This window comes from Anopheles moucheti, chromosome 2 (assembly GCF_943734755.1).
Source record: "Anopheles moucheti chromosome 2, idAnoMoucSN_F20_07, whole genome shotgun sequence".
NCBI classification, from domain to species: domain Eukaryota; kingdom Metazoa; phylum Arthropoda; class Insecta; order Diptera; family Culicidae; genus Anopheles; species Anopheles moucheti.
This window is the reverse complement of record NC_069140.1, coordinates 83,949,138-83,972,710: the sequence shown is the minus strand read 5'-3', so window position 1 is coordinate 83,972,710 and position 23,573 is coordinate 83,949,138. Positions and strand designations below refer to the sequence as shown.

General features: G+C 45.5%; 2 protein-coding genes across 3 annotated transcripts in view; one reads left to right on the top strand and one right to left on the bottom strand.

Moving 5' to 3' along the window:
* The window catches only part of LOC128299554 (uncharacterized), a 54,094-nt gene that overhangs the window by 5,567 nt on the left and 24,954 nt on the right, over positions 1 to 23,573 (top strand). The window lies entirely within an intron of this gene.
* LOC128299553 (pickpocket protein 28-like) lies at positions 2,195 to 4,182 on the bottom strand. The gene is made up of 5 exons (XM_053035553.1): positions 4,019 to 4,182; positions 3,692 to 3,940; positions 3,157 to 3,598; positions 2,907 to 3,067; positions 2,195 to 2,837 (listed from the first exon to the last, which is right to left on the bottom strand). The coding sequence occupies exons 1-5, from the start codon at positions 4,180 to 4,182 to the stop codon at positions 2,195 to 2,197; spliced, it is 1,659 nt and encodes a 552-aa protein (XP_052891513.1).

The following is a 23,573-nucleotide window of genomic DNA, read 5'->3' as shown; positions in this document are numbered from 1 at the left end:
GAGAGATCGGTACGTTTACGGTTACGTGCATCTCCCTAAAGGGATTTGGCTCCCCATTCTGTATCTCCTTCTTTTGCTTGAGCATGTATATGTGTGTGGGAGTGCAATTCCCAGGTCCCGGTTGTACCCAAAACCCAACCCGAAAGATGCATCCGTCGTGGGCGTTTGTTTGTTTGTCGTTTGTCGCAAAATGAAACCACCCACAATCGGAATGGCAAGATGCGATGGTGTCCCTTTTTTCCTACCCGTGTTGTGGGGGCAAACAATCGTACAAACAACACGTGCCGCACCGTCCCGTTCTTTCCTGGACCACCCTCCCCCCTCCCGGTGGAAACATGTGTGATCTTTCCGGAAGAGTCATTAAACGGATGAAAGGTAACGGATTCAAGCAGTACGTTGGCTGAATACCCCATTCACCGGAACTGATACGTATGTACCGGTGCTTGTACTCCGGTACCGGTGCGGGGTGTGGGTGACCTCTGTGTTGGTACAACATACATCTCGTTTTCCTGGCGGGTTCGTCTACGTCTATGATGTCATTGTTATGGCACGCAGAAAGTAGCGCCACCACAGTGGACACGAACGGACCGAGACCCGCTCGAGAGCGTACTACCGTTGGGTGCTTCTTTGGAAATTGACAGCTTACTCCACCTTCTCCTCCAGCGGGGGAAGAGAGACCCTCAAGGGAGCACCATGCGGGTTCGTGAAGCGTAGATTCGGTAAACAGGACGAATTAATGTTATTTTGGTGTTTTTCCGAAACGAAGCCACACACCTGACCTGTGTCGGACCGGCCGTCCTTGATTTGACTCCCGTACGGTTGCGGTTGATGATGATGATGATGATGGTCATTGCAGTGATGACAAGTGTTTTCCTACCCCTGAACAACTCTCTATTTCCTATCTGCTGAGTGAGGTTCACCATTCAATCGCTTTGTACAGTGCACTAAGCAAACGCTCACTAAGCTTCGTCTTTCATCCGGTTTGGGAAGGATGTGTTCAGCTGTCACACAAAAGAGGGTACGAAGAGGAACGATTCTATCGTGCGCATCTACTTTGTGATCCACGGTAGGTTGCAATCATCCAAGTAGGTGGATTTCCACTTCGGGCAAGCATGAACGTACAATGAAAAGGGCACTTTAAGAGATAATATAATTATAATGAAAATAAATTCCCTTTTTTCCTCCCGGTTTGTGTGGGTCTGTGTGTGTGTGTGTGAGGGCGACGTCTTGTGTGATACCCCGAATCGGTCGAATCGACCTAGATCGAAGAAGGTGCTATCGGTTATATTGGTTGCTTCTCTAGTTGCAACTCGTTTCGTTGCGCTGCGCAAGAGAGAACAAATCTAGGGCAGAAAAGTTTCAAAAGTGTCGATCAAATTTTGCATCTTCTGTTCTGCGAAGTGGAAGACGCTCGCGTTCCTTTAAGACCAATATGTGCCCGCCGTACCACCAGAAGACGAAGACGAACGATGCCGTTTGCCCGGGCTGTGGAGATTGTCTTTGCTCGAATGGTCCGCTTTCATTTGGCTCCCAAGCCCTCAACCCCCCCACCCAAAGCAGCTTTCATTGTATAATGCATCCACCCAACACGTGCAAAAGATCATCAGGGTGATGGTGGTGGTGGCTTTCTTTTCCGAAATGTGGTGCCAGCACCACCGGCAGGTCACCTGCGAAGCCACAAAATGCTTTTTCATTTGCATATAAATTAGATAAGAGCAGTTGCAATTTTCGAATTCAAACCCCCCCCCCCCAGCATTCCGCCGTGGTTTACCCGTGTTCGGACCCCCTTCGGGTCGCTGCAAAATTAAGGTGCAATGATGGTGCGTTTCCCCGTGATGCCCGGTTGGTGTGGAAGGGAGCGGGACCAGCGTGATGGTGCTGATTCAATTTCAGCATTTCGTTCGAACGCTTTCGGTCGGATTTGGTTTGCAACCAACTTTTCGAACAGATTCATCAATTTCAGGCTGAAGAATGTTCATCCACGTTGATGCTGATGGTAGAACACCACCTGCCAACAGGGGGTGTGTAGTGGTAGATAATGAACGCTTTGTGCAGCGATGGTGACGGTGAACAAAACAAGCACAAATGATTGTAGAAGCAGAGAAGATTTCAAACATTTTATTTACTCACGAGAAACACTCGTCAGCAGCTGCGCGATTGGTTGTTTCACATTCTGTTACGATCGTCCCTAGAACTAGAAGTCCTTTGCTTTTTCCACTATCGGCGGTGGTTCGAAGAAGACGTTCGACTCGCGTCTCTTCGCCCGATAAGCACGCAGTATGGTGAACGGGCGTATCGAGCAGAAGTAGATCAGCTCGGCCAGGCTGAGCAAACTCACGCCCATAAACAGCCCCAGCAAACCGCCACAGTTGGCGAGGAAATCGTTCACGCCGTACATTTCGCTGCGCCGCGACGTGATAAACTGTGCCTCCTTGAAGTAGATCGACAGCCGGGCAAACTGTACACCTTTGTTTTCCGCATCGGGCGGTTGCCGGTACGCAGCAAACATGCTCTTCCAGTCGAGATCGGCCTGCGAGATTTCGGCATCGTACTGCACCGAGGTGCAGGCCGGCAGACAGTTACACTTTGCGCGATAGTCGTGCGATTTGTCGCCGATGTACTTGACGTCCTCCTCCAGCAGTTCGTCCTCCGCCTCGTTGTAGCACTGGATCTTGCTAGCGCCGCACACCTCCGTCCGTGCGTTCCGCGGCATGGAGAACTTGACGCAGTCGCACCGTTGCAGCGTGTAGTTGGTGATGCACTCCAGCTCGCAGTTTTGCTGCGTGTACACCTTGAAGTACTTCAGGTGACGTTCGTGGTTGAAGAAGCACTGTCGTCTGGAGGTGAGATCCCCCAACAAAAAAGGGTTAGCCTTTGGACATAGAGGGATATTGCAACCGCCTTACCGTTCCGGTGTGTAATCGCGTAATCCATCCGAGGTGGTAATCATCTGCGGTTTGACTGATATGATCACCTCCTGGTGGAGCGGTACCCGGTAGTACTGCTTCGATACCTGCGGATATTCACTCGACGGGTGAAGCAAGATCTTAAATCCTTGAACAGGCCCCTTTAAGACATCAAGAAGAAAATTGGAGAACATTAATATCTGCACTCCACTCTCTCTCTCTCTCTCTCCCATGGGGACTTGCATCTTACGCGACAGATAAAGTCCGTATCTTGCTCATACAGATTCAGCAACACGTAGAGACCGGCCCTCGCACCGGCCCCCAGTACCCGCACCGGGTACGTATCGATATCCGTATTTTCTGCGTAACCCTGCTCGAGCGACCACAGCGGCGATTCCCTTTTCTCCGATATGTACTCATAGTCATCGTGCAGCTCGTCTATCCTTAACATCTCCCCGGCGGACTGGGCGTTGAACGTGAAACAGATACCTTCTTCGGTAATTGTTTCTGTGAAGAATTCGCCGCAAGCTCCACCCTCGTTGCGCCATTTGCAGAAGAACAGTGCCTTGTCGAGCGGCATCGAGACGTTCCGGAGCAGATCGACGCAGTACGGGTCGGTCGTCTGATTCAAGCTGACACCGTTGAGAATGTGCGCATCGCATACCTGCGCAACCGCACGGAACCGATCGTAACTAAAACGAGGAGGGAGAAGAAAACAAACAAAGATCACCCACACAAACGCGACACAGGACGCAAGACAGCTGGATTGAGATGGCGCTCTTTACGTTTCGTTCGCTAGTTGTTCGCGGTAGGTTTCGTTCATCTGAAAGTACATGTCGGTGAAGTTAAGGTACGCGCCGAGCGCCTTCGTTTCCGGACAGATCGTAACGGCCGGGAACGGGATCTGCCACACCGGGGTGGACTTTTCCGCGAAGCTCACAATCACCGGCGTCTGGTCCCATTTGCGATAGATGTTCTGGATCAGCCGGCCGCAACCGTACACCGACAGCAGGAAGGTTGCGATCCACCAAATCCTGCAAGAAACACACACCACAACGGCATAATTATTCCATCCGCGTTCCGCACTCGCACTTGCCACCAGACAACTCTACTTCTCGAACAGGGTTCGTCGCTTGCAGCCAAAGTACTTCACACCGTGCACCGTACTGTTGGAGCAGTACTCCAGAAATAAACTTTTAATGCCGCGCGTAAAATTACGCTTATCCCAGGCATTGATTGCTTTCAGCTCGAAATTGCTCACGGAGCGTGAATCCATCTTACAGGACGCGTACGTACACCGCACCGTTCGCGGAACGATAGACGAACTCGGGTGCGTTGCGGTCCCATTTATACTATCCCCAAAAACCCTCAGCGCACACCGCGTGCCCGGTGCCAGTCTCTATTCTGGCGTCTGACGTCTAACCGAGACTGTCACGCCGAATTCCCCGTAGGCTAACACACCTCAAAATGCGCGCGCGCTCGTGCAAAAAACCTCGTGAGATCATGTCGCGGGTTCGCTGCTGTAGGTGTAAAACAACGCGCACGGCGGCAGGGTTGCTTCTCTGGGTTGGGATGTCTGAAGTCGACCCGGGCGATGAATGGGAGGGCAGGGTTTGATGATACCCGGGACCGGGAGCACAAACCACAGGGGAGGTACCTGCTGTCTTCCACGAACGGTGGCATACAGGTGAATGTATGTCAGGGTGTGTTACCTCTAACTCCCCCCCCCCTCCACCACCCCCGGGGGGCATCCCCTGTGCACCTGCTGTGCAGGGCCAGTGAAAGTGTTATCAGTTTTTGAACCCGCGCTCACTTACTGCAGGCTCAAAATTGACATCATCCCGAAGAACGGGGCAATTTAGGGATTGGGTGTTGTTCAAAATTACCGACTCGACGTCACACCAAAAATTCCACCTTTAAACAATTAAACAATAGTGCTCGGTGCATCCGAGCGAAAAACAAAACACAAACCCCAACCAGTACCAGTCAGCATTTTGCGGCACTTTAGTCAATTAATCATCACTTCGCGTCGTTGACAGAGACAGCGCAATGGCAAACTGAGCAGGACAACGGAAGAAGGGAAGCAAAAACGCATCAAGGAACAAATAAAAACGAACAGTTGACAGCTGGACAAAGCAGATCTGTCACAGGCGAATAGAGAACGTTCAATAAATCAACCGCTCGTATTAGCTCTCTCTTTCGCACATTTTCTCTCACCTTCATTTCCCTTTTTGCTGCCATCACACCCCCCTCCCCCCCCCCCCCCCCCCCCGAGTTCGCTTTATTAGCAATATTCATCAAAAATAAAACCGACCTCCCAAAAAAAGGGTGACCCCTGCACGGGGCCGTACGCACGTGGATGATTTATTTGATTGATAAATTGTGCACAGTTTCGGCGTTACTTCCGTTCGCGCTGTGGCTTTCGCAGCGTGTGCACTCATGTTTATATGTGTGCGTAAGAAAAACGAAAAAAACCACACACACACACACACACACATAGAATCCCCAATTCTACGAATGGATTAATTTGAAAGGACACTAGTGGTGGGTTACATGTCCTTTTTTTTTTCGTTGGTTGTTTTACCAAGCTAAGTGAAACCGAGGTGTGCCACACCCCGCGAGGGAAATTGTCTCTAAAGCGAACAATGACCGCCGATGGCATGCGTGAATGGTAATTTATTCACCCCTCCGCACAAACATGGCACAAACATTCATAATTGTTTACGGGATGAGCGCTTTAAAGTTCGTTTCTATTCGGCGCGGTGAATTAGTTAAAACGCGGATTAAATAGAGCTTACGGAAGTAAATATTGCATACATACAGACGTAATTGATCGAGTGGCTTTAGAAATGGCGCCTTAAGGTATGCATGCCGCATGACACAATTGGCTTGTTTTGTAAAGTTTGAAAACGGGAATCTATTGGGTAATTTTTCGGGGTCCGCTGAGGAATAATAAGATACCTGACACCGATGTATTAGTAGTCGAACTGATCAAAAATGGAGATGCAGCACTATTAAGCGAAATTGTGAATTATTTATCCAATTCTTACTGAGGTATGGGATAGTGAATGGAAGCCTTGTGATTGTAAATATTAGTATCATCTTTCTTATCGGCACAACAACCTCAAGAGGTCAGTCCTGCCTACAAGAGATTGATCCGGATGCGATTTTGGTCCGATCCGCGCCGGTACCATCATTCCAACGGGCCGCCATGGTATCATCTACCATAGAAATACACTAAAATGTCGCAATTACAGGGGTATTACGGAGTTGAATACTGCCTACAAGATATTCTCCCTTACACTACAAGATCATCTTGTCAACCACTGATCAGAACTTTACCATGCGGTAGATCTTGGAGAAGATGGCGGAGGAACAGCTCCACTCTTTCCATCTCATCATTGACTTGACATTGAGCTGGGACTATTTAGAACTTATATAGTTCCAGTACTCACATACGCCTCAGAGATATGGACATTGTCCAAAGCTGATGAGATTCTTTTAGTCGCGGAAAATGCTCAGAAATATTTTTGGGCCCGTGTGTGTGTGGAAGGACACAATGAGACAATGACAAGCTCTATGAGCTGTACGAGAAACTCACCGTAGCTAGACTGAGGTGGGTTGGTCACGTCATGAGAATGACACCGGTTTACCCAGCCTGTAAAGTCCTTTTAGGTCGTCCACATGGACAAAGAAGGCATGGAAAATCCTAATTGATCTGGAGTGATGGCGTTGATGACAGAAAGGCCGAGAATGGATTTTCTGACAACGGCACCAAACCGTGAAGAGGAAGCCAGTGGGAACAATTTTTCCATCCGTAGAAAACCCACCCCGAAACGATCTCACTGCGCATTGAGTTTCAATTTGACGGTTTAAAAGAAGCAGCAGTAGGGGATTAATGGTTAAGATCGATGGTAATTCGTCCGGGTTCAATGAACAAGACTCGGCGTAACATGGTTCACCTTTCAAGCGGCTTTTTGCAATGCAATAAGCCCCCCCGCCGGTAAGCACACGCGGCCAGCATCCGAATGATGGAAAAGCTCCAATCAAAACGAAAGGTACCGACGAGTTGAAGGTCACGCGGGCCTACTCTGCCTGTCGAGTTGCCTACCCGGAGGGGATAGTGCGTGGGGGGGGGGGGGGGGGCAAATAAAAAAGGGCAAATAAAAAGGATACCCGAATGAAAATCAAACATTACATCGCTTTCGCTCTGCACGGGCGCCTGTTTTCCATGTTCCGGATTTTATGCTGCGTTCGTTCTTTTCCTTTTCGTTAGCCATTTTGTTTTGTGCCCTACACCCGTTCTGCTGATGGTGATGGTGCTGTGTGTAAGGATTTTCTTAGTGGATACGTTTCTTCTTTTCCATATCCCAAATTCTACGCTTCCGTACGAATGTTGGCCAAGTGTTCTTGTTGTTGCTTTTTTTGTATGACCGCTTTTTCTCTTTTGATTAAAAAATGTCACGACTGACTAACCGTTACGAAACTCGAAGCGTTGTAAAGGGAGGAAAAGGATAGAACGAAGACGAAAGAGGCATGTTGGATGTTTGTGCAAATGAAAGGAATACTGTAAGATGATGTTGACGACGACGACGACGATGATGATGATGATGAACGAAAAACAGCAGGAGTACGGTCATGCTATTTACTCTTCTCGTTACCGTTGGTGTGGGTGTTTTAAATTATGTACACATTCATGAGACGCAGCAATACTATCACCACCGTTCGGGTTTAGCTGCTTTGCACACACAACAACAACCCGCATTGAATGTTGCGATTGTTTGCCGGACCGAATTTTAATTTCCACTTCCCGTCCCTAAGTCCGCCGAAAAAGGGGCTTGCATCTGCGTTTAGATTAATAAATTTAATTTTATATTGATGAAATTTTGAACTCAGCTGGCCCGCTGGACCCCGTTTCCGTGCTGTGTGGCAAAATGAATTAAGATCACAAAAGATCGTACTTGTTTCTTAAAATTAAAATAAAAAAAAAAAAACAAACAGAAAACCCCTCATTCGGTGGCAGTATCCTTAATTTAATTTGGCACGATATCCATGTCACGGTTGTTGCTGGGCCCTTCAAGGAATGGCGTCCAGCCAACAACCGAGCAAAACAAAAAATCAAAGGTGGCTTTTTTTTAACAACCGTTCAAGATTCGCCAAATTGATATTACTACCCAGGCGGTGGTGGTTTACCTTGAATCCACGGGATTGAACCTCACCGCGTGCCAGACCCATCCCAGAACAACGGGCATAATTTTAATATCATGAAACACAAACCCTCCAAGAAGGTAAGCCAAAAACATGCGGGACAACAGAAAAATGGACCAGCGTGGAAATGAAAACCGAAATGGAATGTTCTTTTCGTTTTTTCTGCTCCATCCCGCCGCCGGTTCGTATATTCTTGCGAGGAAAATTCTTCCGGCGTTCTTTGACAAACCAAGACACACAAAACGAATGGCGCGGACACAAATGCAACCGTGGCTTGCCGCTCGTGTCCATCGTTTTGGACAGTGGATAAAGGAAAAACTTTTGTTTTATTTCTCACCCCCTGCCCTCCGCTTTCCGCAAAAACCAAAGCCTTACTACGGCGTTTTCCGAGCCGTTGAACACACTAGGCAATCGGAAGGGAGGGAAGAATAAGATGAAGCGAGAAAAAATTATTAATGGAAGTTGAAATTAGATTTATCTTCTTACCGCGACACTCGCAGCTTCCGCAATAGCAGCAAACCAAACCCGGGGTTTTCGTACGATGGAAACCCATAATCACTTGTTATTATCATCGTCCCGGGCGTGTTGCATTAGCGTTAGGCCGCATGGTGGTGTGCCGCAGGACGGCAGGTTTCGTGCAGCGCTCAAGCGCACGTGCAAAAGCAAACATCCCTTATCTTGTGCCGGTCTTGGGCGCTGTTTTCCGCTGACATTCCAGATTAACCATTCGAGGTGTAAATAAATGTCCGGCCCAGTGTGCTTCCAGATCGCTTCATTTCTGGTTAGCATTAGGGAACGAATAATTACTTTGAGTGAGAGCAAAAAAAACAAATCTTATCGAAATAGTGCGTAAAAATTATTACACCGCTAAGCGGCACGTGTTACACATGATGGAGACGCCTGGTCGCTGTTGTCAACTTTTTCGATGGAGACGCCTGGTTGTTTATGGAAGCGAGATCGATGGAGACGCCTGGTTGTTGATGGAGACCACGTTGATGGAGACGCCTGGTCATTTATTTAAAAAAATAAATTCAGTAGTTATTCGATATTTTCATTGCAAACTGCCGCTTTTCTTCTCATCACGCTAAACGAGCAACTCAATCAATGGTGTTTTATCTTATTTTTCACTACCCAGTTTTCTCTCCACAATATGCGTCCTCATTATTGTGTTCACGTGCACGCGGTTCCTGCTGTTCCTGCCACACGCCATCGCCTTGTATTCATCTGCATTATGCTACACTCTCCGAAACTTCCGAAAGTTAAAAGCGAAAACACGGAGAAAAAAAGAGAATCACTACAAAATGGTTAACAAATTACCCTTTTACCCATAAAAATCCACTTTGTTACCGGTGGTTTTCAAATTATCGAGTCACTGCTTTCGCTCCCTCGCGCTCCTCCTGTTCGGAGGGGTTTGTGTATCGGTGTGTGTGTGTGTGTATGTGGGCAGCTTGTAGCACCCCGAGCAATATATTACATTCTCATCATGCAAAAACTGATTAATGCTTTCAGCGTCGTGAGAACGGAGCTACTGTAACAGGCACAGAAGCAGCGAAATAAAAACAATGCTACCACCGATTCACGACACTCACGCACAGTGGCCTTTCCGTGTGCGGGTGGGAAAATTAGTATCGAGCAAAGTTTTGCTTTCTTCCATTTTTTTTTGTTTGCTACTTCTACCTTCACAAATTGTTACACCCACCCAGTATGAAAAGTCGGGGTTTTTTTCTCTCCCTTCTTCGTTGTCTGTTCGCTGGTGTTTTGCTTCAGTTTTCCGACTGGAGGGGGGGCGGTAGCGGAAGTGCGCGTATGTTTTTGAAATGAACTTTTAAGCTACCCACACTGCACACAACGCCACCGCTATTGGCCGTTCTGGTGCGGGTCAATAGCTTGATGAATGAATGGGCTTAGCATTAATATTGATAAGCCTTCAGGTTCGCAAAAGGTACAGCAAAGTATAAAAGGGAACTGGTGGGCCGTTTTGCCAATAAACAAAAAAAAAAGGGGGAAAACCTCGGACAGCCTTAAACGAAACGGGAATGGACATAATTTGCATTATTTTGGCTGCTGGCGATAAAGGCCAGCCCCGGTATAAAGGAAAGCTTTTATGAAGGAGTTTCTTTGTACAAACTGTTGCCAACAAAAAAAACAACAACTTGCTTCTATAATTAAAATGTTACGATTTGCTTTTTGTGTATGGTCAAGCTGTTTCATTGAATTAGTAAACATGTTTCCCGTCCGCAGGGTTTCTTAACCACAGCGAATTGGAAGTTTTAACTTGCTAACTATTATTCTATTTGTGAATTTTCTTTAAAATTTGTACAATTATTGAAAGTTTATTGAACGTTAGTCCATTTTTCGTCTTTATGCTTCGCTGCAAACTAATTTCCCTTACGGTCTTCAATTGCGACAAACGTATGGTTCAATTTCAACATCTTCCCAAACGCACGACCTACTTGGATATTACATTAATGAAAGCACACACTTTGATCGAACGCATCGACTACTCTTCCTCCCCCACGACAGGCAGCTGTGTTGTGCTGCAACGTCTGTTTGCAACAGCAAAACGGGCGCACTAAATTTAACTTCCGACCGTTAATTGGTACCGACGGTTTTCGTGCTATAGCAGCACGGTAAATGGCAGCCGGGAAAACGCATTCGCCTGCACTACTCCCCCGCAAAACCCGTTGTGCGCACCGCTATACCGAACCAAAGTAATAATAACAGTAATAAACCAAGTTGCGAACAATTGCGAAACTTCATTCGGCCGTTTAAATTTATCGTCTTTCCGGTTCTGGCTTGGGCTGCGTTATGTCGGGGTTGCCTCGGCATCGAGAGCTGAAACTGTTTCAGCAAAATGGCGAAATGGCGCACCCAGATTTGGTCGTTTTTGTTTTTTTTTTTCAACCCAAACAGTTTCTTCGTGTTCGCAACTCGAAATTGTTCCGAAGGAATGCATACATGTACTAAACACCCGAAAACAAAAAGCAAAAAAAAAACAAGGAGAAACCTAAAACACGGCCAACGATCAGTTGGTAATAATTATTGCAAATCATTTCCACGATTCAACTTCCGTTTCGCGCCCCATAAGGGGTAATGGGCGAAAAAAAAAAACACGAAACCAAAAAAAGAACATTTAAAATTTATTAACAACGTTTGGTGCGATTGTTAAAGAGAAGCAGAAGCAAAGGCGATACACATCTGCTCCCGTTCCAACACACACACACTCAATCTCCCACCCCCGGGTGGATAGAATCGAGGTCAGTACAATGCACTTAAATAAAGTGTTTTATTTCTACCGATTTTTTGTACTTTTCTCACACGACTCTCGTCCCTGTATCGCCACAGACACACACACACGGGAATGGCAAGAGTTAAGCGCATTTTATTGCCATCTCATTTTGCACTTTGGTACGGTGAAGGAGCAAAACACGAATTATAAAATTAAAAAAAAAAACAAAAACACTGCAGGAAACCGGGAAAAAGAAATGGTGAACCACTTAAAGCTAATGTGTTTTCAATTTACATTTCAATTTAACGTGACCTGCGGCAAAACATTACAATCATTAACCTCCATCTACCGGGTTTCCCGGGGTTAATTGTCTGCGTGTGTCAAACGGTGTCAAGAGGGAATCGCTTCCATATTTAAATGGTACCTAGCGAGAACGTGGAAAAATGCCGTAAAAAATTAACCACAAAAAGTATTCGATTTTCATTAAAGTAATCTTCGTTTGATTTCGTATTTGTTCTGTAAAATCGCATCATTTGCTGCAATTCCATTGTTCGCACAACGGAACGGTATCACACGAAAATAAAGAGCAACAAAGTTGCACCCCCACCAACTCCACCGGAGTTTTGTGCAAGCAAAGGAAATTGGCGAATGAACCATTGTCAACACGTTCGATACATTTAATTTTATCGCTTACGCTTTGCCATCGAAAAAGGAACGTTTCTTCTGCCACACACAGCAGCTACTGCTGCAAACAAAGCAAATCACGTTTTTGATGTATCGTTTGTGTCGATTTCAAGTGGGGGTAGCGAATCAAATTGATACTCGCACAGCCACACACACACACCGATGCGATAGAGCGACTTTTTAAAACGATACAATGTGTCAATTGTGCTTACTGACACGAGCTTGTTGGCGCCTTAAGTTATACTATACCGCACGTACATTTGAGATGTCAATTTCAATTGACGTTACTGAGATCCTTTTCGCTGCACCGAATGTGATGCCTGAATGTATGCAATCCGCACGAGATCCTTTTCGCTGCACCGAATGTGATGCCTGAATGTATGCAATCCGCACGACAAAATGTGTTATATTTTTATGGCGAATGATTTAATGCACCTTTTTTTGATAGGTTACATTTTTTTTCTGCCTGAAAGTATGCAACCCGTACGACAGAATGTGTTACATATTTGTGTTGAATGATTTTATACACCTTTGATAGACCCGCCAGCAAACTTAAGTGGAATTTGTAACCTGTAAGTGAAAATTTCCCCCATATTCCGCAATAGCATAGCTTCATCGCCAATATTCAACGGACCGGCTCTAAATCGCGTGCCCCATCTTCTTCGGAAATCGGAATGAATCCAATCCCGGCGGTGCTCAAATCCTTCCGAAACCGGGCAACGAAAACCTGCGGAGTGAAAACATATTTTCGGTACCGAAGAATTCCATTTCGTTTCTGGTTCGGTTTTTCGGTGGTCGTGCACTAACCCTCGGAACCCTCGGATTCCAGTGCGCCTGGGTACGATGGGTGGGAATGAAATGAAATAATCAAGCCCCAAAAACCGTTGAACCAGACGGTGAAGATTGATACCGTGGGGATTAGTTTGGCGGCTGGGGGGGATGAATTTTCCACCGCACTAGTTCGCAACCTTTCGAATGGGTGAATTTTTTATGCACAAGGCGGAAAAGAATGAGACCACCAGAAATCCTCACATTACAGCGAACAAATGGCAGCATATCAGTAACAATTATTTGACTTGTGACAGAATAGAGTCAATTTTACTGAGAACGCTTGCAAGTTCTGGTACATTTTAAAGATTCTGTTTAAATATTTATACTTTTTGCAACACTTTAGGATAAAACAAAATTAGTCATACTGATTCAACACCACAAATCCATATCCCAAATTTGTACCTTTTCCTAGACGAGAGCTACATTTCCTCATTGCAGCATAAATCTGTCACTACTTCCTTTTTCACTTAGTCTCCGGCTCACGCGAACGTTTACTCTTTACTCTTTTTTTATTATGATGTAGACATTTCAGCTACGAGCACCATACTTTCCAATGGCGGCTCTACGCCAATGTGACACGTCGTGGACATGCTGTGAAAATGCAATATCTTTGGATTTTATACGTCCCGCGTGGACGAATGACGAATAAATCCGAAGTGTAAGAGCCGCCGCGGTGTCCTCCCACAGCCGAGAAAACAAACTTCAGCCAGCCTTCTTTATTAGTTATTTGAGTTGTGTTTATATCCATCCGGTGCTCGGCTCGGCTTCAGCATCTTCACACTGACACACATTTTTTTTTTTGCTGCTGCTTCCTTCTGCCTTCGTTGACCAAACGTAATGCTAGCGAGCGCCCTCCCTCTTCACGCCATGCAACCAGCATTTTTATGATGAACGTTCGTGTATTTTTTTCCCTTCATCCTCCTAGCGATAACCATTCGTTCATTCATTTGTGAGAAGAAATGGGGGCCTCTTTTATGGGTGTTCCATCACAGCCGAAACCAACGCACCAGCCGCCTCCTTTTCAAGGGTCCGAGAGCGCATTATTCGGTTTGACGGCCGGTAGATCCGTCTTCAAACCACCGGGTCCGAAAAGTGGCTCGATTTTCTTTTGCGGAAGGCCCCGGTAAACCCTGTGTGTGAGAGGGAAGTGTTTTTTTGTTGCTTTCGGGATTTTTTTTCGGTTGGTTGCTTGCTTGCCCTGTGCGAGTTTGTATCTCGGAGTGCTTCAGCGCCAGCGGATGGTGAAAACTTGTTGAATGGGAAATGGGCGACTCGGATATTTCTTTTCTTCGGAGGTTTTACTCGAGGATGCGCGCAAAAACTTGAAAGCGCGAACATCTTCTTTTCGCTTCTTTGGCTGTGCGCTGTGTTTGTTCGGTTCTTCCGTTCCCAGCGCCGGCCGAACGCACATTCCATCCTTTTCGTGTGGGCGCGTCTGTGTTGGTTGCGCCTTTGTGAGCTGGCTTTTCGTTGCAAGATTTACACTCACCAGTGGTCAGGAAACGACCTGGGATAAGAATTCGGGAAGCGTGCCTCGGTTTCTTGTCCTCCATTTTCAACTTATCCATGGGTGGGTGTATTTTTCCTTCCCCCTCAAGCTTCATTTTCTTCACGCTAAAGACGCCATTTTTTCTAGCTCTGTAAAATATGCTTTTTTCTTGTGCGTGGAAAAAAACTGTTGCCTCGCTTTATAAAGGGAAGGAAGTTTTGTTTTTTCTTTTATTTCACATACTACACCGTATCTCCAAAGGAACAGCGCAGGCCTGCCGCTTACTGTACCGTGCTACCATAAAGCACCCGTATACGTATAATTACGCCATGTTTTGTTTCAATTAAAAACCAAGATTAACGTTTGGGAGCACGCAATCGACATCGTAAAACACACACACACATACACCAGATTCATCATTTTAGCAAGACACTTTAAATACTAAAAAAAATACAACCTACAAGCTAAGTATTTAAAAGTCTGCTCGAAACAGGGCTGAAAACAGGCCAAATCGATTTCTTAAATCGTGGCAACGATGTTTGTAATAATATTTTTTCGATAAAATAATAAAAAACTTTAATTACATGGACACCAAAAAAAATTGCATAACCGCAGGGGCGAAAGTTGTGACAGGGTTGTCAAATTGCTGCTTGAGCTAGCGCTATTAAATATGAAATAAAAAATAACAAAACATTTCATTAACTTGTATCTTTCAATAGAACTCTATTTAAAAACACTTAATACTTAATTTAATTAGTTGTACGATTCAATTATTCATGACAATATACCCCAATAGAAATAATTTCCAAATGAGCGATACAATAATTACTTAAAATAATGTAAATTTATATGATTTATTCATAACTCATTACTAATTAAACAAATAACGGTCGATTTTGGCATGTGGCACATAAACATCGATTTGATCCTAGCAGATCCTATACGCCTACATGTATGCAACAAATTGCACGAACACGTGGTGGGTGCTGCCCAATGCTTTGTCATTTTTTTTCTTCTACGCTTTTGCCGTTGAGTAAGGGATGGAATTTTGGGGCCCAGCAATCCCAGCCAGTTGCGAAACGCACCGATACTGGTGCTGCTGTTCCGGACGGGACCGGTAGGTTGTAAGAGTAGCATTTCGTTCGCACGGCCTGATGCTTAGCCCTGGGTGCGTGGAATGCTTGCCTCGCCGGGCTCGTTGTTGCTGCTGACATTTGCCCAGAAAATGTGTCCTGTTAGAATGCTCTCGATGTCTCTCGTTCTTTACTACAGCGAAAGCGTACGGTATCGTGCTTTAGTGTCACGTCAGCCGGATGAGTAATCCAGAAATTCCTGATAGGCAAGATTGAATAAAACATGCAGCTTGAAGAGTTGACATTCGCTATCTCCTGTCTTTCCATCTCTTGCTATCTCGATCGCTCTCTCTTTCTCTCTCTCTCTCTCTTTTTGCCACCTCGCTTTTCCACCATTTTTTCCGAGGAGGTCAAAAAGGTTTTCTAAACCTGCCGGAACGCCCGGAACTGCTGAAACTCCCCAGACACGCCCGCACACATCACGACCACATTCCACAGCATAAGTTGCGAGTTGGGCATGGAGGAGTCCCAGGCTCTACCACGGGAGTTATACCGTATCGTCGGAAATTCCGTGGATTTTACGCTGCGTTTCTTCCTGCTGCTGCTGCCACCTCCAGGAGATAAAGCCCTCCCCTCCCCCCGCTCCCACCAGCATAACACGCGAAAGGATTATAGTTAACGAAGTGGAAGATTCCAAGGCTGCTTCGGTCCAGCGAGGAAAGGTTCACTTCCGAAAGTAGCTTAGAGTAGCGATGTTTTGCACAGCCAAGGTAGTTTTTTTTGTTGTTCTTCCTCTACCGGAACCTGATAACACAGACAAAGTCCCCGCTAAGGCACACATTCATATGCAGAATATTGTTGTCTGTTTATCATTTCGATGTCTTTTCCGGCAAGAGATATGCATTCCGCTAGGGGGCGCTTACACGCTGCCGGAGGCACCAACTCCCACAGCGGCAGAGTGGTAGAATCTCCATTTTCAAATAACCCCCAACGAAACGAAAAAAAAACCCCGAAGACAAGTTGTTAGCACACGGGGCAAAAGAAAAACCTTTCCGTGAGAGAGAGAGAGAGAAAGAAAAAATCCATCGAACTTGCTGTCACAGTGTCCCACGTCTACAGCCCGAAACACACACTGGACATATTGAGAATTGGGAGATATTCTACCAGCATGGAAGCACCACAGTCAATATGTGCACTGTCAGGACGTTCCTTACTGGGTTTTGTTCCTTCATGCCATTCTGTTTTTTTTTTTTGCTTCTTCGTTCTTGTGTTGCTTCCACCCCAAAAGCGATGTTTTCGGTAAATAAAACAGTTTATATTTCCACAAACACACACACACAACCGCACAGCCACACCATTTTGTGGGGGGAAAGATAGTTTCCCATTTTCCACTTTCCCACTTTCCCCATTCCCAAAACCACCACCCAACATTCAACATCGACGTTAAACGGTTTCACGTACAAGTGTGTATGTTTGAGTGTGTTTCGGTTTTTTTTTTCTGGTTTTTCTTGCCTATCCGGATTGTTGCTGTTTAGTTCCGCTTTACTCGAATCTCACCAGTTTGGAGCACATCACACCTCACACGGGAAAATAAAATAGTAAAACAAATCTGCCATCACGCCCCACCCCGAAGGGAAAATAACGAAGTGAAAATATGTTTGTCATCACATCCTTCCACCCCCAAACCCTGCTTCACCTTTTTCGGTCGGTGCTTTTCCCTGCCGAGCCGGAAATCGGATGTTGTTGGTCATTCCAACAAGCTGGGGCTGGGAATTTTCGGTGGTTTTAGCAAATCAGCACACGTACCTATCAAATACATCACATGCATGACCAATCCGATGGGTTTAGCGCTGTGTACGGCCGGGGTGTACCTTTAGTGTCCGCTAGCAACAGCCTTACTTTAGGACCGGGCAGTACTAATATTACCGAATGCTAAGGAATGAAACGGTGGGAGACACAAAAAACCCAGTCTTGACCATTTTCTTCGGGGCATTTTTCCGCGTTTCCCAGAAGGTGGTGCTTAAAAACTAGGAAAATCAGACCTCGTGCCGTTTGTTGACATTTCTCAAATTCTCCACCCAAACTCCCCTACTCGTCCCCTGTTCCAATTGCTGGACGTGCAGTAATCCAGGCGTGTTTCCTAGCAAATGGAAGTTCGGGGTTTTTTGGGGTAAGGAGTGTCGAGTCGCAAATGAAATTGGACCATTTTACAGCCCCGAGCAAGGTGGACAAATGAGCGAACGTGCGGCTTCGGTCCGGTGCGGCACTGCACAACGGGTGATTTTGTGGTAATGTTGGAATAAATTTAAATTTTGGTAAATTGCTCGCTTTCATTAATAGTTGATAGTGAATCCTGATAATAACATACACTTTATGCTTTGTTCTAAATTAGTGTTGGTTGAATCTGAATCTCTATTTAAAAAAAATCATGAATCCTCCAAGACACAAGAATCTTTGGAGTGTCTACTGATGACTTCAAATGACTCGTCACTAAACATCCATATGAATGAATCTTTTAAAAAGATTCTTTAAGTACAATTCTATTCTGAATAATTAATACCTGGTGGAACATCAATAAATTGTCAGTTTTGTAAGGTTTTACGGTATTTAACGGAACATTTTTACTTTTTTGAAAATAGGAAAGTTTGGACAAACTACAGTAGAACAATTTATAACATTTTTAACAACAAAATTAAGCTGGGTTTTTATACAAGAAGTAGGGTTTTTTGACAAATATCTCTTTCAGAAAGAGAAATAAAACAAACAGAAACCGTTTGATGTTTCAATTTAGTCAAATAGACGAAATAAACGAGTGTGGTTGACTGTTTATAAGAAGATGATTTTTAACCTTTTTTTTCGCACCAATAACCCAATGTGCACCGGTTCAGTTCCACAGCATTTCGATCATATTTCATCGTACCAAGTGTGCGTTGTCGGACGTTTGTTCGTTTAATTTAGAAGGTATCGCACTATAGTGCTGTTTCACTATTCCAGAAGCCACAATAATTAAACGATGCACGCAAAAGTTTGCTCTTTTGAATGATAAACATTTTGCCAGATCGCATCCAGTGTGGACCAGCGTCAGCAGAGTGATATTAAGTTAGACGCTTTTTTTGCACCCTCTACCATACATTACACGTGTTGCTTACCCGGCATACGAAACACGACGTCCAAATGTCGGTCGGGGGCTTTACAATAAAATTTAATATCATAAATGGAAGACCACCGTCACCAGTGCCGCGGCAGGATGTCGACGTCTTGGCCGGTGTCTGGAGGATTTGGCTTTTGAGCATGTCCTTTTTTACGTGTTGGCAACGGTACAGTAGAAACCATGCGGGAAAAGCCGGAGATACAAACCCCCCCTCCCCCCACCCGAAAGAATCGTACGTAACGAACGCGCATCGGAGCATATGGAATTGGATTTCCATATCAATGAGTGTGGTGTTCGAGCAGCAAATAAAAAAAAAATGCCGTGCAAATAAAATACGCACGCATTATAGAGGAAGGATCAATGCGATGACAATAAAACCGAACCTCCCATTGAGTGATGTTGACGGAATTTCTAATGTCGGAAATGGTGTCCCGGTGGTCTGTTTGCAAAGGCCAAGACAAGATGATGATTTCTTCTGCATTTTAAATCAGCATTAAGTTCGGCAAAGCGAGAGTTTTGCAACGTTAAAGCAGAGAACGGAATTTTCAAGACGCACAACATAGCATAACTGCAGGCGTTTTGTTGTGGATGCTTCACTAGCGCATTTAAACGTGCCCCCAACATGTATGCAATCCGCACAGCAAAGCTGCTTTCTCACGGCTGTCATTACATTTGGTTTGACCATTTTCCAGCAGGTTTTCACCGTATGGCATAATTTTCTTTCGCTCGCACCATCAAACGTGCTTGCATGTTGACAATCGTGCAATCCTGGATTGACATATTTCACTTTTACCCAAAAATAGTACGCCCGTAAGAGAGAGTGTTAGTTAAAAATGCACACGCACACACCCTGGAAGTTATTTTTAAAGTTCAACACACCGATCCATGCCAAGTGCCCTCCGGATAGCACACGGGCAATGGTTATGAAATATTCACCTTCACTAAAAGCCATACCCCGGAACGGTGGCGTGTGACATTCGTTTAAGCATTTCAGTAAAAATAGCACACGACAGTAATTAATGAGCAATAAAAGCTTTTTCGAGTCTTTTGGAGCTGAATAACGATGGCAATGGTCCTTCAAATGTCACGTGTTGGTATTTGCTAAGGTGTTTGTCATGTTCAATACACTTCAAAGTGAATTCTAATAAAACGAATCTATTATTATGTTACATTTTCTAGCATAAACCTTTCCTTAATTTGTTTTGCCCAAACTTTGATGCTTCAAACATCCTTCTCAGTAAAGCAGAAAAAACAAAATTTCCATCACTTAAAATCTCCGCCAGTAATGAAGAGCAACTCCACGAGGAAAGATTTCATTTTCGATGATCCTTATCGCAACCTTGCGCCATAAGCTTTCGTCGTCGGTTTTTTTCGTTATGCTGTCCTTCACCATTTGATAAGCTCATGTTTTACAAATCCATTAGTACTCATCACGTACAATTAGCTTAACCACATCGCGTGCATCGGAAAATGAAGAAAGATTGCGTTTTTTTTTTGGGAAACGACCGAACAAACACACTCCAAACTGGCCTTCGCGTGGGCCGATGAACGATGCCAGCCTTCATTTAAATCAGATCATCCAGTGGCGGCGGGGAAGAGCAGAACCTCTGCTCCCCCCAGGGGAGATTCTTTGGGGGCCAAGCGTACGGTGCCGGTGCAGAAGTTGAAGACTCTTAGACTCATTAGTTGAAGTATACGAATCCGTTTTCGTTAGTACTCATCGTACGCTTTACCGTTCGTCAGTTTGGGATTGGATGAAACTGGATTAGCTCGGGGCAGGTGGTTCGGTGGTGCAGATGGCAGAGGAAAAGGTTAGGATTTGGTTTAAGAATCACCGCAACAGAAAGGGCATTGTTGACTAAAGCCTGACCAAACCGGGATGCAGTTTAACCATAGCCCAAGCCATTAAGCATCTTGAAATGAAGGTGTTTTTTGTGATTGTTGTTCGATAACAAACACAACACGCTCTACTCTGTCTTTTGGAAGGTATGTTGGGTGCAACATTTCTACCGTCCCGGCCTAATGGATGTGCGTCGCAAGAAGCCACAACTCATCGAGGTCAGCATACGACCGTCCCTGTCTAATGATATTCCACTCACAATGTCAACACGGCAAAGCCTCGATCGGATCCAATTTGCATACGTAGCAAAGGACCACCCCACTGTTGGACCATATGTGTGTGTGTTAGACCGGGCGCTGTCATACGAGGTCCACCTGCCCACATTCTTCTCCATCCACGGGTAACGCACGTGCCTGATTTACGCGCAACATTACGCGCCCATTCCGATCCCATTTCCCGGATCGGATCTTGTTACACTAATAGGAAAACAAACCTTTCTGCTACGATCTACAGCTACGGATACACGCCGGGCACGAACTGTTGGGTCCCATCCCATTCAGGTCCCCTCTGCTCTGGCCGCTGTGTGGTAGCGACAACTCTCGAAAACAAACGAAGTTTTCTTCGACACCGTACTTAATTTCCATTTCGATCCATTAGCTTTCCATCCGGCGGTGCCTTTTGTTTGAGTTGCTTGCCGTTGAATGTGTAACGCCCTCTAACGGCAAACTAACGAAGCAGCTCGCTACTAAACGCATAGCGATAGTGTGGAAGCATGGCGGTTCGTCTTCTAATAACTCTATCAAGCTCTTTTTTTTCGCTCTCTCTCTCTCTCTCTCTCTCTCCCATTCTTCCTGTCCATCCATACCATCCGTCTGTCAGTTTGTCTGTCATGTGAGACTACGCGCGCCATTCAACATTGCTGTATCGACAGAACTACAGAGCACGAAAAGCCGTGGCCCCCGAATGGTGGAGGTCGGTTGCAAACGGTGACGACAGTCGGCGGAACCGAACCATCGTTATTGCGTTTGCGTTTTCGCTTCGCGTGGTGCAAAATATCATAAATCGAGTGCTTTTCTCGCAAAGATATCACGTTTCATCCGGTATTATTGGAAAATGAAATTGCTTTTCAAATGAGTCATACACGAGTGCCGGAAGGGAGGAATTGTGCGAGGTGGCAAATGGTGCCGCTTCCTTTAGTATCGCCTCCTATCTTGCTGGCCGGTGCGTGTATGTCCTTACCATTACCTCTAACAGTAAGCGACGAGAATAAAGAGGAGGCAAATAATAACAAACAAACACAAAAAGAAGGAAGGTAAACGATTGATACCGTGCCGAACGAAATGCCTTTTCCATTAGACAGGCTTAGGATGGACTTCTTTTCTTGGCTAACACACACCCCTCCCCCCGCCCCACATGGCGGTGGTTCGCATGTGTGATTCTTGCCCGGTGGAAATGTACACGGTCGCGAAAAGCCCGAACCCCACACACTCCAAGTCCATCTGTCCATCCACCCGGCACAACGGCCTACTTCCACATCGAGTCAATCATGTGCGTCGTGGCAAAGAGTGTACAGCATTAGGCGCATTCGGAGGTATAATTTATCATTTCCAGCCCCATAATTCCTCCGAAATCGAAATTATATGATTCCGCCCGACGCGTGCGAGTGAAGTGGAAAGTTGATGGTAATTATTCCATGTTTATGGGTTTCGGGGTACCCGATTTCCGGGTAAAATCTGCCAATCCGGAAAAAGAAAACCCATTTTACTTGCCTTTTTGTTTGCTGACAAGGCAATTTTTGCTTTGCTTTGGAAGAGTATCCAACCATCGAGACGTTAAGTTTTTATAAGATATTTAAGTGGAATGATATTGAAGCATGCCATAAGGCGTAAAAATACGTTATAGTGTATAACAGTTTCATCGCACTGTTATACTGCTGTGTACACACTGCTAAAATCACAAATAACCAAGAATAACACGAAAAAGTAAACAATTTACTGTGTATAACAGTTGCACCCAACTGGTATACGGATGCGAAAGTCCTTTCCATCCATTCGAAAACATGCTATTGCCACCCGGGGGTTTCATTTGCACGGAGTGCAACGATTGTTGCAATAGTAATATACCCGGTAAATGAATACAATGCACGGTCTGGAAACAATAAAAGCACTTCGCTAAAACTGTTCCTGACACTTCGGGCCATGATATACTTCCCCTCCCTTTGTACACCATTTTCTGTGGCATCATTTCCAACATCAAACAGAGCGACCTCTCCCATTATTCCACCATCAGTTCTACGTCAAGTGCAAACCAAGGTGCTCGATTCCCAACTCAACCGAGCCGGTGAGAAGGTGGTGGATGGAAGATATCAGTGAATCAGTGCACTAAGAATTCTGGAGAAAGAATACAGCCACTGAAGTGGATAAGGTACAACCCCGGACGTTTTACCCATTTCATTCTAACGTCCGCATTTACCCCCGCATTTGGTGGGATGGTGTTGTGTGGTCGCTTTTCCCGGATACGGCCACCTGGACCGAGGTTTTTCGAATCGTCCCAAAGAAACGATGCGTTTATAGCACCGAGAGCGAGAACCTGTTAACTGCCACTGGCGTTAGTTATGCTGTTTACGAGCCAGTGGCAGTACGTAGATCCGGCAGAGGTATGGTTCCCCATTCCCTAACCGACCGTCCAAGATGCTGTCCATCCAACTGTACCAATTTATTCCATTCGGCAAAACGGAAATGCGTCTGTCTCTGGCGGTGTGTTGCCTTGTTGTTGTTCAGTGGAACACTGGAGAATCATAATGCTCCACGTCCCACGTATACTGTACGTGTCCAACTGTCGGTCCCCAACCTTGCAGGTGTTAATGTTAATGTTCGTGCTAGTTATTTCTTCACAGTCGATTAAAGATTCATGCTGCGAACGAAATGATAATGCTTGTGGCCCATAGTTTTGCCGCCCGCTACTGGCTGGCGGTAATCAACTGGACGGTCAATTTCCAAGAAGGATGTTATTCGGTTAGCAATTGTCGTGGGCCCGACACCGATAAGGACCGGTGGAGGAAAAAGAATAGATAAATCTCCAATGTTTAGCCATACGGTTGATTATTTTAAGAAGCTCTTTTTTTGTTTTGTTTAAATAATGTCTCGCCCAATCTCAGCCTGC

Excerpts from the sequence above, each read along its gene's own strand:
- LOC128299553 (XM_053035553.1), bottom strand. The coding sequence starts at position 4,182 with ATGGATTCACGCTCCGTGAGCAATTTCGAGCTGAAAGCAATCAATGCC. Across the intron at positions 3,599-3,691 it reads GAACAACTAGCGAACGAAAC|TTACGATCGGTTCCGTGCGG; the intron begins GTAAAGAGCGCC and ends TCCTCGTTTTAG. Across the intron at positions 2,838-2,906 it reads CGCGATTACACACCGGAACG|ACGACAGTGCTTCTTCAACC; the intron begins GTAAGGCGGTTG and ends TCTCACCTCCAG.